This window comes from Hemicordylus capensis, chromosome 6 (genome assembly GCF_027244095.1).
Source record: "Hemicordylus capensis ecotype Gifberg chromosome 6, rHemCap1.1.pri, whole genome shotgun sequence".
Taxonomy (NCBI): domain Eukaryota; kingdom Metazoa; phylum Chordata; class Lepidosauria; order Squamata; family Cordylidae; genus Hemicordylus; species Hemicordylus capensis.
The window spans coordinates 161,227,830-161,240,619 of NC_069662.1; the positions used below are offsets into that span (position 1 = coordinate 161,227,830).

Sequence of the window (12,790 nt, forward strand, 5' to 3'; positions counted from 1 at the left end):
TTCCAAACCAAAAAGTTGTTTTATTGAAAGTGTAATGAATTTTTCTTCATATTGCTTGGATGAAATGACAGACAGCAGCTTGTAGACAAATAATGCTTTCTTTTGTTTGTTTTTACTACACATGAAAAATGGAAAAACACGAAACAAAAAGCATTTTAAACGTGTACCTCGAAGCAATGCAAGCACAATATATACACAGAGAAGAGCTAACATAAAGCTGTTGAAACGGAAGCGTTTCAATCAATACATTAGATAATTACAGATTGTGTCAATAAATAGCTAGTTTTTTTTTTGAGGGGGGGCTGTTTAGACAGGCAACATTTTTACACAAGATGGGGGGGGATATATATATACACATCAGTGCACCCTGCAGGGTGAGGAAGGTTTGGCACAAAAACAAAGAAAATGAATAAATTAGAGGGGGGATTGTGAAGGCAGGAGGGGGGCCCTCCCCCCCAATCTCCCAACATTCATTTAAAAATGATTTTTAGAGATATAGATATATCTGCAGAGAAAGCTAGGAATGTATGTTCTAAAATTGTTGCTTTAGTGCCAAAAATACAAAACAGTACCAAAAAAAATCCATGTGATATTATCGAATGTAGGCGGAATTAAAAACAACAACCACCTCTCACCAGTTAAAATAAACTGGGATATATCTCTTTCAATTAATATATTCTCCCCTTTGCCACATTTGCCCAGAACAACAGTGGGCTTCCCTTGATGCCATATTATACAGTAGGAGCTCTCAAACTTGGGTTGCCAGATGATGTTGGACTACAACTCCCATCATCCCCAGCTGGGGGTGATGGGAGTTGTAGTCCAACACTTTCTGGGGACCCAAGCTTGTGAATCCTTGCTAAGACTTTGCTCTAACTACTGACCTTTACAATAAAAAATAAAAAAATCTTTGCATAGACCAAATGCGGCTGTCTTCCCTAAAGGTCCGAATGTGGAGGGAATTCTGGAAGATCTGGAGAACACTAGAGGTCAAAGTGCAGGCTTTATAATCTCAGAGAGGCAAGAGGGCCAATTTATTCTGTTAATGAAACACTACCATTATGTGTCCCATTGGTGTACGCACTAGCAATGCCTAACCCACAGGGGCAAGCCACAACTTTATGGATGGGGGGGCCTGTCCAACCATCAAGTCAACAGGCAAGCACAATCCAACTGTGCCCCCACAACAAAAAATCAAGTTAGCTCTTCCCACCTATGCAGATGACCATGCACAAACCACCACCTTTGTGCCATTTCTTTTTCACGTTCAAGAAAAAGACAGTTTCAACCAATACAAGCAACCTCTCTGATTTTTAGGACAAAATGTTTCAAGATGCATTTTGGTGTGTTAAGGGTGCCATAAAACGATGCTAAAATCATTTTATGATTTCATTTTATGCCTGCTAAAACGAAAGGAGAGCTGAGCAAAACTTAGCATATTACAACATTGGGCCGCAATCACCCAACCTATGATCTCAGGCTCCTCAACCTTGGGTCTCCAGATGTTGTACTACAGCTCCCATCACCCCCTAGCCACAATGGCATTTCACCATTTTGACTAGGGATGCTGGGAGTTGTAGTCCAACATCTATGGACCCAGGTTGGGACCCCTGGCCTAGAGAGCGATTCTACTGAAGTAGTTAAGGCCTATCCCACAACCACATGGACCCTACCCTTGGATGGCTGAAGGCACAATTCCACCTTCCATTGTTCAGATGCTTGGGCTTGAACCCACCAACCCTTGCGCACAGGTCAAAGCACACAGGCCCTTCTCGGGGCATTTCATTCTAAGCATGTGAGATTTCCCAACAATTGCAAGGAAGAAGATCCACCTCCCAACCATCTGTTTGGATGTTGCTCAGTTACAGGATCACACCAAACTCTTCCAACTTGCCTTTAAAAATAAATCAATGCTGCTGCAATCTTTATGGTGATCTTTGAATACCTGGGACCAATACACAGGGGTCCTGCTGGTGTAGGCACTTGTGTACTACTAAAAACACAGATCAGATGTCCAGTTGAATGTACTATATGGGAATGGCCAAAGAGTGTTTTGTTTTCAGTCTGACTTTGGTACACACTTCTCTGCCTCAGAGAGTTGCAGATGGGCAACTCAACAGCTCCTAAGCTGCACAATCCAGAACAGTCCGTTTGCGTCTGGCCCCAGGGAGTGCTGCTGTGGTCGATCGGGGTGCTATTCCCACCCACCACATCTTGACTGATATCCAGTGGCTAGCCATACCCAACTCAAAGACCTCTAGCTGAGTGGAAGGGACACTTGGGGAGCATGGGAGGGGACACGCATGAGTCATGAGACACATCCTGCCACAAATGAAGGGCGGAGGTTGTAGCAGCAACCAAGAAATCATCAGCCAAGAGACAGTTGAAGAGGAAAACGCTTCCCTGACCAAGCAACGCCCCCTTGTCCAACACGCTGCCATTTTATTGGATTCTGTTGTTCAACAATTCAGCCATTACTGGGTTTGTGGTGGGTGGTTCTTCTTTTGGGCATTTCTAACACAATAGAAAAGCAATAAAATATTGCAATGTCTTCATTTTAATTACTCACATTGGCTTACTTATAAAAAGTTGTATAAATATCCCAGCCTGGCAGAGTCCACGTTTTCTTAAATTAATCCCTTTCCCACTACCAAGTACTAAGGAGCCCTTAAGCCGGGGGGGGGGGGGCGCGCCTCTGTCACAAGTCTGCGAAGATCACCAACCCTGGCCAAGCCCCACCCCAGATGGGACACAGCACAAAGTAGAAGAGTCTACACAAACACACTGCACTGCCATCAGTACTTCCCCACCCCCAGTCCATCACCCCATGATGCAAGTGTTCTCAGGCTTGGGTCCCCAGATGATGGACTACAACTCCCATCACCCTCTACCACAATGGCTAGAGGCCACTGAAGCAGCGGGTGTTGGGAGTTGTAGTCCAGAGACTTGTGGGGACCTATGCTGGAGAACCCCTGCATTATGGAACTTCAGCTCCCTCAGAAATGAGCCTTGCATGTTAGATCTTGCTTTTGGGAGCTAGGGAGCTGCTTCCCCTCTTACCAGCACCCAGGGAGGGGGGCGTTGCAGCTCAAATCTGCCAACTTCACATTGGAGGAGGCGCTTCCACGGACATACAGAAGCACCCCAAGGCATCAGGACACAGTGTGTATGGGTTGGTTTGTTTTAAACAGCGTTGCTCTCCCCATTTCAAAAGCTAGGAAGTCCTCTGAGTCACAGCCTTGGCTGCACCCAATGGTTTCCACATAATGGTTTCCACCATAATAGATCAGTTCTAGAACGAGCTCATGGCCAAATCCTTAATTAAATAAATTTTAAAAATAATTTACAAAACCCAATCCCCTCCCCCCCCCCAAAACCCCCTTTAAATAGTTCAATCACTTTTCACTTCTGAATGTTTTGGGGTTTTCATCTCTCATCCATAGCAGAATTATGGACATCTCACACTGCTATGGAACTTTTAAAAGATGGAAATGCAGCAAGAAAGACGACGATCCTTCTTCAATAGTAGCATCACCCAACGTGCATTCTTATGGTATGAAACACTAGAGCCCCACCAGGCGCAGTGCGGCCGGCATGAAGTGGTGGTGGGGGGCTCCCTTTCTGCTCCTTGCAGTGCGTAACAGCCGGAAGCCCTCCAGGACCTGGGGCCAAGTTCTATGAGAAACCCCCTTTAGCTGTGCACGCCGTGGGCTGTTCTCCTTTGCCCCACACGCCCCATCACAGCAGGACCTCCTGCTGCACTGTGCCTTAACTTCAGAAGCAGTGGATTGAACAGCAAGACAGACTGAAAGAAAAGCAGAGAAAACCTTCCAGCTGTGCAGCTCCCTCCCTGCAAAGCACGAACATGGTCTGGAACCGATTTCACAGCTTCCCTGCAAGGAGCCTTAGCGGAGGGAGACTGAGCAATTTCCAGAGGGGCTTTCTTGGCTCTTCTCAATAAGACCACAATCCTCAGGGATCCCTTGGGGACCCGTGAGAATCAAGCAGGACGCCAAGCACACAGTGTAGAGATGGGGCTTAGAAAGATTACACAGAGACAGAAAAAGCATCCAAGTGTCTTGAAAGTAAAGCCCTTCCTGTGTTTTATTCAACAAAAAAGAAAGGACACCCAACATCATGACATCTTTGGATCTGTGCCACTAAAGATCCACTTCGCCTTTCAGCTCCTTGATAAACCACAGTACGATTCAAGGTATGAAAATGTAACAAATAAATAATGACAGATATATTATGTAAAAAATATGATTGTACACATAATACATCTGAGGTATTACTAATTTAAATAAGGTTCCATGCTCAGTTCAAGCTTCAGTGGCTATTTAAAACTGTGGAATTTTTGCAATAAATAGAGGGGGGAAATGATTATGTATATAATAGTGTATGGGTTTCTCTCTCTGTAAACGTCTCCCCATTAAGCAAGAGCTAACTCTCAAGCAAATCATTTTCACAATAAATATATATATATGTATACATATAATTCCCAAAGTGTTTGAAAAGGTATCTGCCAACATGGAATATGTTTGCAGAAGGTGCTTTGTGGATGAGCCACAATGTTAAACGCAAGGAATACTTCACAAGAGGTCTTGTTTTCCCCATACAAAATGCAGGTAAATTGGGTTAAGTTTTGCAAAGCTGACTTCTGTCTCCCCACCCCCCACCCCCATGCCATGAAAAGGCCAAGGGTTTTTGCACAAACAGTAAGAAAACTGATTGTAGCTGCAGTATTTCAAAAGTGTCTGAAAAGGAACACAATATTTCCCCACTTAGAAAGCTCTGTTGTCACCATTCCCTTCTCTTGCGGGAAGGGTTGCAGATTCACAACACACTTTTAGTTTCTGTCGGGGGTTTCCCCTCCCCTCCTCTCAGAAGAAAACTAAACTTTCACGGTCTCCATTAGGGATGACTTAATGGCATCTTCGAGAAGTTGATTGTCTGTGAAAGGCGCAGGGATCTCGGGGACCGATTCAGACAAGCCAATCAGGGACTCTAAAAAGCAGGTGCTCTGGTCCCCAGACTGGGGTAAGCTGGGGAAGTTCGGTAACTGGAGCTGTAATGCCGAAAGGTTGTCCAGGTTCTCGTACTCCTTCAAGGAGTTATAAAGGGGCCCCAGGTTGTAGTCCGAGAAGGACTGGAAGAAATCCAAAGAGTCCGAGGAGAGGCTCAGATCCGTATAGCTCTTGGAGCACTGCTCTGCTGAGGGGGACACGAAACAGGGGAGACTCCCACACTGTGCTCCGGTGGAGGCTTCCTCAAAGAAGCAGCTCGCATCCTGGTTGGCGTTTTCATCCAGACATTCGGTGAGGTTGGACAAATGGCTCAAACAGTTCCCAGGGCCAGGCTTATCGGCCGCGTTAGTCACGCACCGGTCCTCCACATCTGTGCTGAAGAAGTCGGCCGGATGGAAAGAGCTCAGGTTGTCCTGACAGTTGCTGACAGCGCTGCTGTCATCCTCCGCGTCGGAATCGTTGAAATGGAGGATGCGGGCCAGACCGTCGTCGTCAACATCCGACTGCGACTTTTCGGACGGGACAGCCTCGTACTGCTCTTCCAAATCCTCGCTCTGGTTGGATGAGATCGAGGAGTCCGTCATGTCGCTGCTACAGCTGTTCTCGCCCATGGTCTCCAGGTCCGTGTTGAACTGGAAGACGGGCGTCAAAGGCACGGTCCTTTCTTCAAAGGCTGCCTTGCCCACGGGACACCCAAAGGGGTGGAGCCGCTCCCTGAACGCTGGCTCAGGCTCAAGGCTGCTCTCATTGCTTTGCTGGTTCTTTTCCAACTCCAGCTTCATGATGGTGTGAATGAAGTGAGTCTGTACGCGGGCCTGGTTAAATTCTATTCTCCCTTCTGTGTTCCCACAACCATCTTTTGTGCAACCGCAAGGAAACGACGTGTGATCCATCTGTTAAGAGAGAGACAGAATATTAGTTGCGTGAAGTTTACCTTCTGTTTGGATTCTTAAAAACCCCAACTTCTGGATGTTTTGGGCTCAATCATTTGCTTTTGCCCAGGGCTCTCAAACTGTGATCGTCTTGCAGATGTTGGCGACAAGGCCCATAATCCTTTACTACTGGTCATTGTGATGGGGGAATGATGGGAGTTGAAGTCCAACAACAGCTGGAAGGCCAGTTTGAGACCCCTGCTTTAGCTTATGCCGTTTGGGGTCCATTCACATATGCACATTTTTAAATGACCTTGCATCACTCAAGGATTCTCAGCTATTCAGGTGAATTGTTGTCTTTAAAATGATATTTGAGTTGAAATCATGCAATACAGTAGTTCTACCCACTTTGGGTGTGGGGGGAGGGGGGGCGGAGGGGGGCTTATCCTTGCATACAAATCACTACTTAGTGGTTAAATGCATCAAGCAAGTAATGTGCATTGGTGAACCAGTCTTCAATAGAAAACAGAAATGTCTATCTAGTTTTTGTGTTTTTTAATCACTCACTACAAGCTCACGAGAAACCACACACACACACACACACACACACACACACACACACACACACACACACACAAAACACAACACCATCTGAAGTAAAACAGCAACAAAACAAAAACCCACACACCCCACCAGGACATAGATGGTGCTACATAAATAAAATCCAGAAGTGTTGTTAAACATAGCCAAGTACTGTTTTGATATTTTTATTGTTGTGCAGCATTCATAAACATGGTTATGATTCATAAAGTACAATTATGATTACTAAGAGCAAAGGAATGTGCTATGCACATCTTGTTTCTCAGGAACACAGGAAGCTGCTGTATACTGAGTCAGGCCATTGGTCCACCTAACTCAGGATTGTCTACCCAGACTGGCAACAGCTTCTCTAAGGTTTCCTGCAGGAGTCTCTCCCAGGCACACCTGGAGATGAACCTGGGACCTTCTGCATGCAAAGCAGATGCTCTACCACTGAGCTATCGACCCATTCCCGAATATTTCACAGCTCCCGCACATGTAGTCACCCAACCAAACGCAAACCAGGGCCGGGCCTGTTTCACGTGGGGGACAATTCATGCTCACTACCGCAAGACTGGCTCTCCTCCCTCACTTAGGGCGCCTTCCTACAAAGGCTAGACGGAAGCAGTTTTTAACCAGCCCTTTCCAACGCAATACCCCGTTCGCCATTTTGGTCCCCCAGGAGAAGGCCACGCACCTGACACTTAATGCCTGCCAAGCTGCAGCTGCACGTCTCCGGATCACAGAATTCCTGGCAGTCGCAGCCACAGTCCTCCCGGGAGAGGCGGATGCTGTGCAGGTCCCGCTTCTCCTCCCGGTCAATCTTCTTGACCCCGATGGCTTTGAGCAGTGCCCGCCTCTTCTTGGCTGGGTAGGGCTGGAGGAAGAAGCCGTCCTCGACCTCCATGCTGCTGACATCGATGTCGTCATCAGAGATGTCTTCCGTGGTCAGCTGGTTGGCCTCCTCGGACTCCTTCGTACCATTCATGGTTAGCTACGCATCAAGGGGGGAAAAGCACCAGGGGATGGATGTTAGAGGCAGAGGCAAGCACCGGAGGAACTCAAGCACCAAGACAGCCTCCTCTATAGAGCCAGCTCCCCTTTGCCAAGAAGCGAGGTCATGGGGTATAGTGGTTAGAGTCTCTGATTGGAAACGGAAGGACCTGCTTCAAAGCCCTGCTCTGCTGTGAAATTCACCAGCCGGCATCAGGCTGGTCATGCTCTCTCTCCGCCTCACCTACCTTGCAAAACTAGCAAGGGTGGAGGGGTGTGGGAGAACATGTACGCTGCCCTGAAGTCCTTGGAGGAGCAGAATAAAAACACCAGCATTCAGTAACCCCAAGACCTGTCACCCATAAAGCCCTGAAGCTTCGGAAGATCTGAACTGGGAATCCCCCACAGCTCAGGGGTTCTCTGACTTAGGTCCCCAGATGTTGCTGAACTACAACCCCCATCATCCGCTCCCACCATGGTCTTTGTGGTCTGACGACGTCTGGGGACCCACCTTGGAGAAGCCCTGCCATGATTCACGCTTCTGGATTCCAAGTCTATTTTTTATTTTTGATACATTTATACATGTCGCCTATAACAAGAATCTGAAGGCGGTTCACACAATCAAATAAAGCCACCAAAAAAGCTAAACACATTAAAAACATATACACAACTCCATCTGAAACAATAAATAAAAATTTACGTAAAAGCCTGGCTGAACAGGTCTCCAAAGGTTTTCTAAAAGCTGTAAGTGGTAGAGTCGCCTTTGCTAGCTGCCAGGCCCTCCACCCCCCCCCGCCCCATTCAGAGGCATAACCCTAACCTGTGACGCCAGCAAAGGCAGAGCTTTTGAGATCTGCAGCCAAAGATATGGCTGGCGATGCCCAGCCCCGTCTGAGAGCGACCCTGGCCAGGGACAGCTCTCCCCTTCCAGTGGTGGTCCTGTTCTTGGGCCACTCCCCGCTCCGCTCTCCCCCTTCCAAACCTCCTCTCCTAGCCCCCTGCCTCTTTTCCTTTCCTCCTCCCCCAGCCTCTTCTGCCTGTATCGATTGCCTTGTCCAGGATCAGAGGGGCCCCTTTGATAGTCGACCCCTCTAGCGCAGGCAGTGAAGCAGCTCGCTGCCAAAGGCTCCATCTCGACCACAAGATCCCTTGGCACGTTATAATACAAAGAGCCAGAGGAAGGGGAGAAAGAGACACACTGCCAACAATTAGGCCAACGTACTCCACGCATGCCTCACCGCATACCGTCTGATTGCGACATTTTCAGGCCTCAGAGTAGCCAATTAGACACCCGTCCCAAAATAGGTCAGTTAGTCCAAGAGGCCTATTTTTGTTCCTCTCTCATAAACCGGCCAGGTTATGTTACATATGAACACATGCGGCTGCCACATACTGAGTCTGGCCAGTGGCCCATCTAGCTCAGCACTGTCTTCACTGACGGGCAGCAGCTCTCCAAGGTTTTAGGCAGGAGTCTTCCCTAGCTTAAGTGGAGCAGCGGGGATCGGGGAAATGTTTGACTAACAAGCAGAAGGTTTCCGGTTCGAATCCCTGCTGGTACTATCTCGGGCAGCAGCGATATAGGAAGATGCTGAAAGGCATCATCTCATACTGTGTGGGAGGAGGCAATGGTCAACCCCTCCTGTATGCTACCAAAGACAACCACGGGGGGGGGGGGCCTCTGTGGTTGCCAGGAGTCAAAATTGACTTGACGGCACACTTTACCCTTTACCTTGCCTAGCCTTCCCTGGGGATGCCGCCAGGGATTTAACCTGGGACCCCTTCTGCATGCTAAGCAGATGCTTCCACACACACACACACCCCGCCTGCCACAACTTACTTTCCACTTCCGCGCTTCCAGCTTCTCCTCTTTCAAGCGCTCCTTGAGCTTCTCCCGCCGCACCATCGCCTGCTCCTTGGAGAACTCGGCAAGCGTGAACTCCCGGGAGAAACTGTGCTTGGTGACCATGCCCAGGGTACAGCCCCCGCGGCTAGGCACACTGGTGAAGCCCTGGCAGCGCTGGAAGTAGAAGACCGTGACCCGGTCGAACTCCACATGGTTGCGCTTCAGCCGCTTGCACTTCTTCAGGATGGACAGCGCTGGGGAGACAGGAGGGAGGGAAGTCAGAAACAGCCACCACCAACCATTTCAGCTTGCCAATCCAGGAGGACCAGAAACTCGCTTGCTTCAGAAAAACCTCCATTATTTGGAGGTTTAATAATAATTAAAGGTATTATTATTATTTTAATGTCAGCCATCGAGGGAGTGAGTCTGAGTCAACACGAAATCACAAGTTGCCCCTGATGCCTTATGTCATATTTGCAAGATGACAGACAACTATGTAGGTTTGAGGTATGGGGTATTGTCTGGGGAAGTTATAAACAATCACCAATTGACTCGGGATGGCGTCGTGTACCCCCTGCCAAGAAAAACAGCCATCTGGAATCCTGCACTGAACAAGTCCCAACTCTGCAATAGGAGCTACACACGTGAAGGACATATGCCCAGTTGCGCACAAATCCAGAGTCCCACTTAAAACAAAAAAGCATGAGAAACGTTTGGGCAGAGGAACAGAACGGAAGAGCCAAAGAGACCTCATACTCTGTTACTTAGCATCTATACAAAGCTTTAGGGCCCTTCAAAGGACTCCACAAACAACCTCTCAACACTCCTTACAACCACCCTGCGAGGTAGGAATGCATTATTATCCCCATATTGAATGAAGGTGGGGGAGGGGAGTGAGAGCAGCTTGCCGGAGGCACCCAAATCCATGGCTGAAGTGAGATGTGAAGGAGGGGCAGGAAGTAGGTAAACAGAAATCAACACATAACAGGTTGCATCCAGTGTTAATATTGGCTTGATCCAGGGGGACAGCTACCCACCCTGGATGCCCATGCCCGGTTGTAGATTTTGGTGGCTCTTATTTCCGCCCAGAGACAGACACTGCGATGCTCCTTTTCTCTCTCTCACACACACACACACACACACACACACACACACACACACACACACGTAGGTAGCTGGGCTACCAAGCAAAAATCCACAAGGTAGTTGCTTCTGGGGGGTGTTTTTCTCAAGGAAATTTGTCCTCCTGACAGCAATGGGGACATGAAATATTCATGGCTCGTTGCTTTAACCAGCTCGGCGCGCCATCTGCATGCTGTCAGCCAGGCGACTTACAAGGGCCTTTGCAGGCTAGAATTCTTTTCTTTTTTTAAAGGAAAAATGCAGACACCCAAACAGTTTTGTTTCAGGAGAGCGAAAACAAGATCATCAAAACAGCTGCTCTGAGGACATTTCCGTGGCTGTCCACTGGGAGGAACTACAAATCTGGAGCAGATTCCCAGGGGACTAATTTGAGAGCAGCTGCAAGGCAGTTAATCTTTGGGCAGGTGATCCCAGGGTAAACACGGCCAGCTCCAGTGCCTGGTTTATCTTAAAGCGCCTGCAACATGGCCTCATGTCTCTTAGAGAGTTTAACATTCAACCTTGCTGGTGTTATCAGGTGCTTCCTCCCTCGGCTAATGCAAATTTAAATAAAAGCCAAAAGAGATTTTGGTTTTTGGAGTTTTTTGGGTTTTCTGTTTTCTGTTTTTAAAGGGAAGGGGTGCATACAGTGAAAGCAATTTTGGAGGAGAAAAAAGCAACAGGCCAGCTATGAGGGCCAGACTAGAAATCACTTTTGAATAAGCACATGAAGGGAGTATCAAGAAGAGAGCCGGCGCAGTGTAGTGGAAAGGACTGGGGAGACCCGAGTTCAAATCCCCATTCAGCCATGAAACTAGCTAGGTGGCTCCGGGCCAGTCACTTCTCTCTCAGCCTAACCTACCTCACAGGGCTGTTGTGAGGATAAACATATCGATGTACACTGCTCTGGGCTTCTTGGAGGGAGAGCGGGGTATAAATGACTCAATGACCCAGTGCAAGCCCAGAGAGATTACATGAAGCCATCGGCTCTTCCCTAGTATATGTCACTTAACATAATCTGATATTCAGTGGTATACTGCCTCTGAAATGGGAGGTTCTGCAGAGCCATTGTGACCAACGGCCATGAACTCATTACACTAGGTCAGAGGTTCTGAATTACAATTCCCATCATCCCCAGCCACAATGGCCACTGAGGCTAAGGATGATGGGAGTTGTAGTCCAACACCACTTGGAGAGCCAAGTTTGAGAACCCCTGGACTAGCTGATTCCCGCTTCAAGCAAGCCATTCTCTCTGCCCCAAAACACAGAGATTCACTTGGCTAGTGTGATTGCACACATTCCCAGTGCTTGCCAGGACACAGATTTCTTGCCACCAGGAAGTCATTTTTGGATTCACCCTTTTGGCAAATGTACCTCTCAGATCTCAGTCTCAATATTTTAAATGCAACTTAGTAAGCAGCTAGGCCTCATGGCTTAGAAGTGGACATTTCCTTCTGTAGCACACTTAACAGCCCTGTGCGATCAGGGAATCATTTCTATTCATGGGTGGGAATTCAGAGAAGAGTGCAGAACTGCATCTTTGGTAATTCAATGCAAGCAGAGGATCTTGCCAGGGCTTGTGGAGCCCAACAGAAACTCAGGATTTGAACTCAAGTCTTTACAGCTCAAGTCTACGCCCCATACCAGACAGGCTCAGGCGGTTGCAGAGGGAAGGATAGCACCATGCCAGCTGTAGGCAGGACAGCATGTACACTCAATGCTTTAAAAACAAAGATCGAAACTCCAAGTCACAGGAAGCCAAACTCTAAACCAAATTAAACTTCAGCAGCAAGCAAGATCCAAAATCGCTCGCTCCTTATTAGTATACCCGCTTCAGTCGTTTTGGACTCCATTTTCCATATTGGAGGCTGTGAATTCCAGAAGAGTTGCAAAATAAACCCAGCATGCCCACCAGCTGTGGTTTGGCACCTGCTGTGGTTATGCAAATAGCATGCAAATTAACTGCATGCAGCCAACATACGCAGACTGGCTGCAAACCCTATAACTTAAAGTACATGTCTACACAGCCCTCTCTGAATATTTATTGCAAGTCTCTCTCTCTCTCTCTCTCTCTCTCTCTCACACACACACACACACACACACACACACACACACACACACACACACACAGCTAATCCAAAGATTCAGGAGTGGGTTATGGCACTGGCATCTCTAGAGCCAGCAAGACAAAGTTTCCCATAGAAACAAAAAACGGCTTTCTCCCTCTCCCCTACAAATAACGGTGTGCGCTTTGCTTATAGCAGTTTAGCTTAAGCTGGCAATTTACTGAATTCAATTAGATGGAGATACGCAGAGGTCAAACCAATCTTAAGTGCATCCGTGATACACGTTTG

The 12,790-nt window shown here is 47.8% G+C and overlaps 1 protein-coding gene across 3 annotated transcripts in view; it reads right to left on the minus strand.

The window, feature by feature from the left end:
• Nucleotides 1-4,079: 4,079 nt before the first annotated feature.
• Nucleotides 4,080-12,790, minus strand: part of CSRNP1 (cysteine and serine rich nuclear protein 1) — a 34,239-nt gene continuing 25,528 nt past the window's right edge. For all 3 annotated transcript variants that reach the window (XM_053263834.1, XM_053263835.1, XM_053263836.1), the window contains exons 3-5: nucleotides 9,309-9,568; nucleotides 7,176-7,472; nucleotides 4,080-5,920 (exon numbers count right to left, since the gene is read on the minus strand). In XM_053263834.1, coding sequence (XP_053119809.1) covers nucleotides 4,895-5,920; nucleotides 7,176-7,472; nucleotides 9,309-9,568 — 1,583 coding nt within the window. In that variant the 3' untranslated portion in view covers nucleotides 4,080-4,894. The remainder of the gene's footprint in view (nucleotides 5,921-7,175; nucleotides 7,473-9,308; nucleotides 9,569-12,790) is intronic.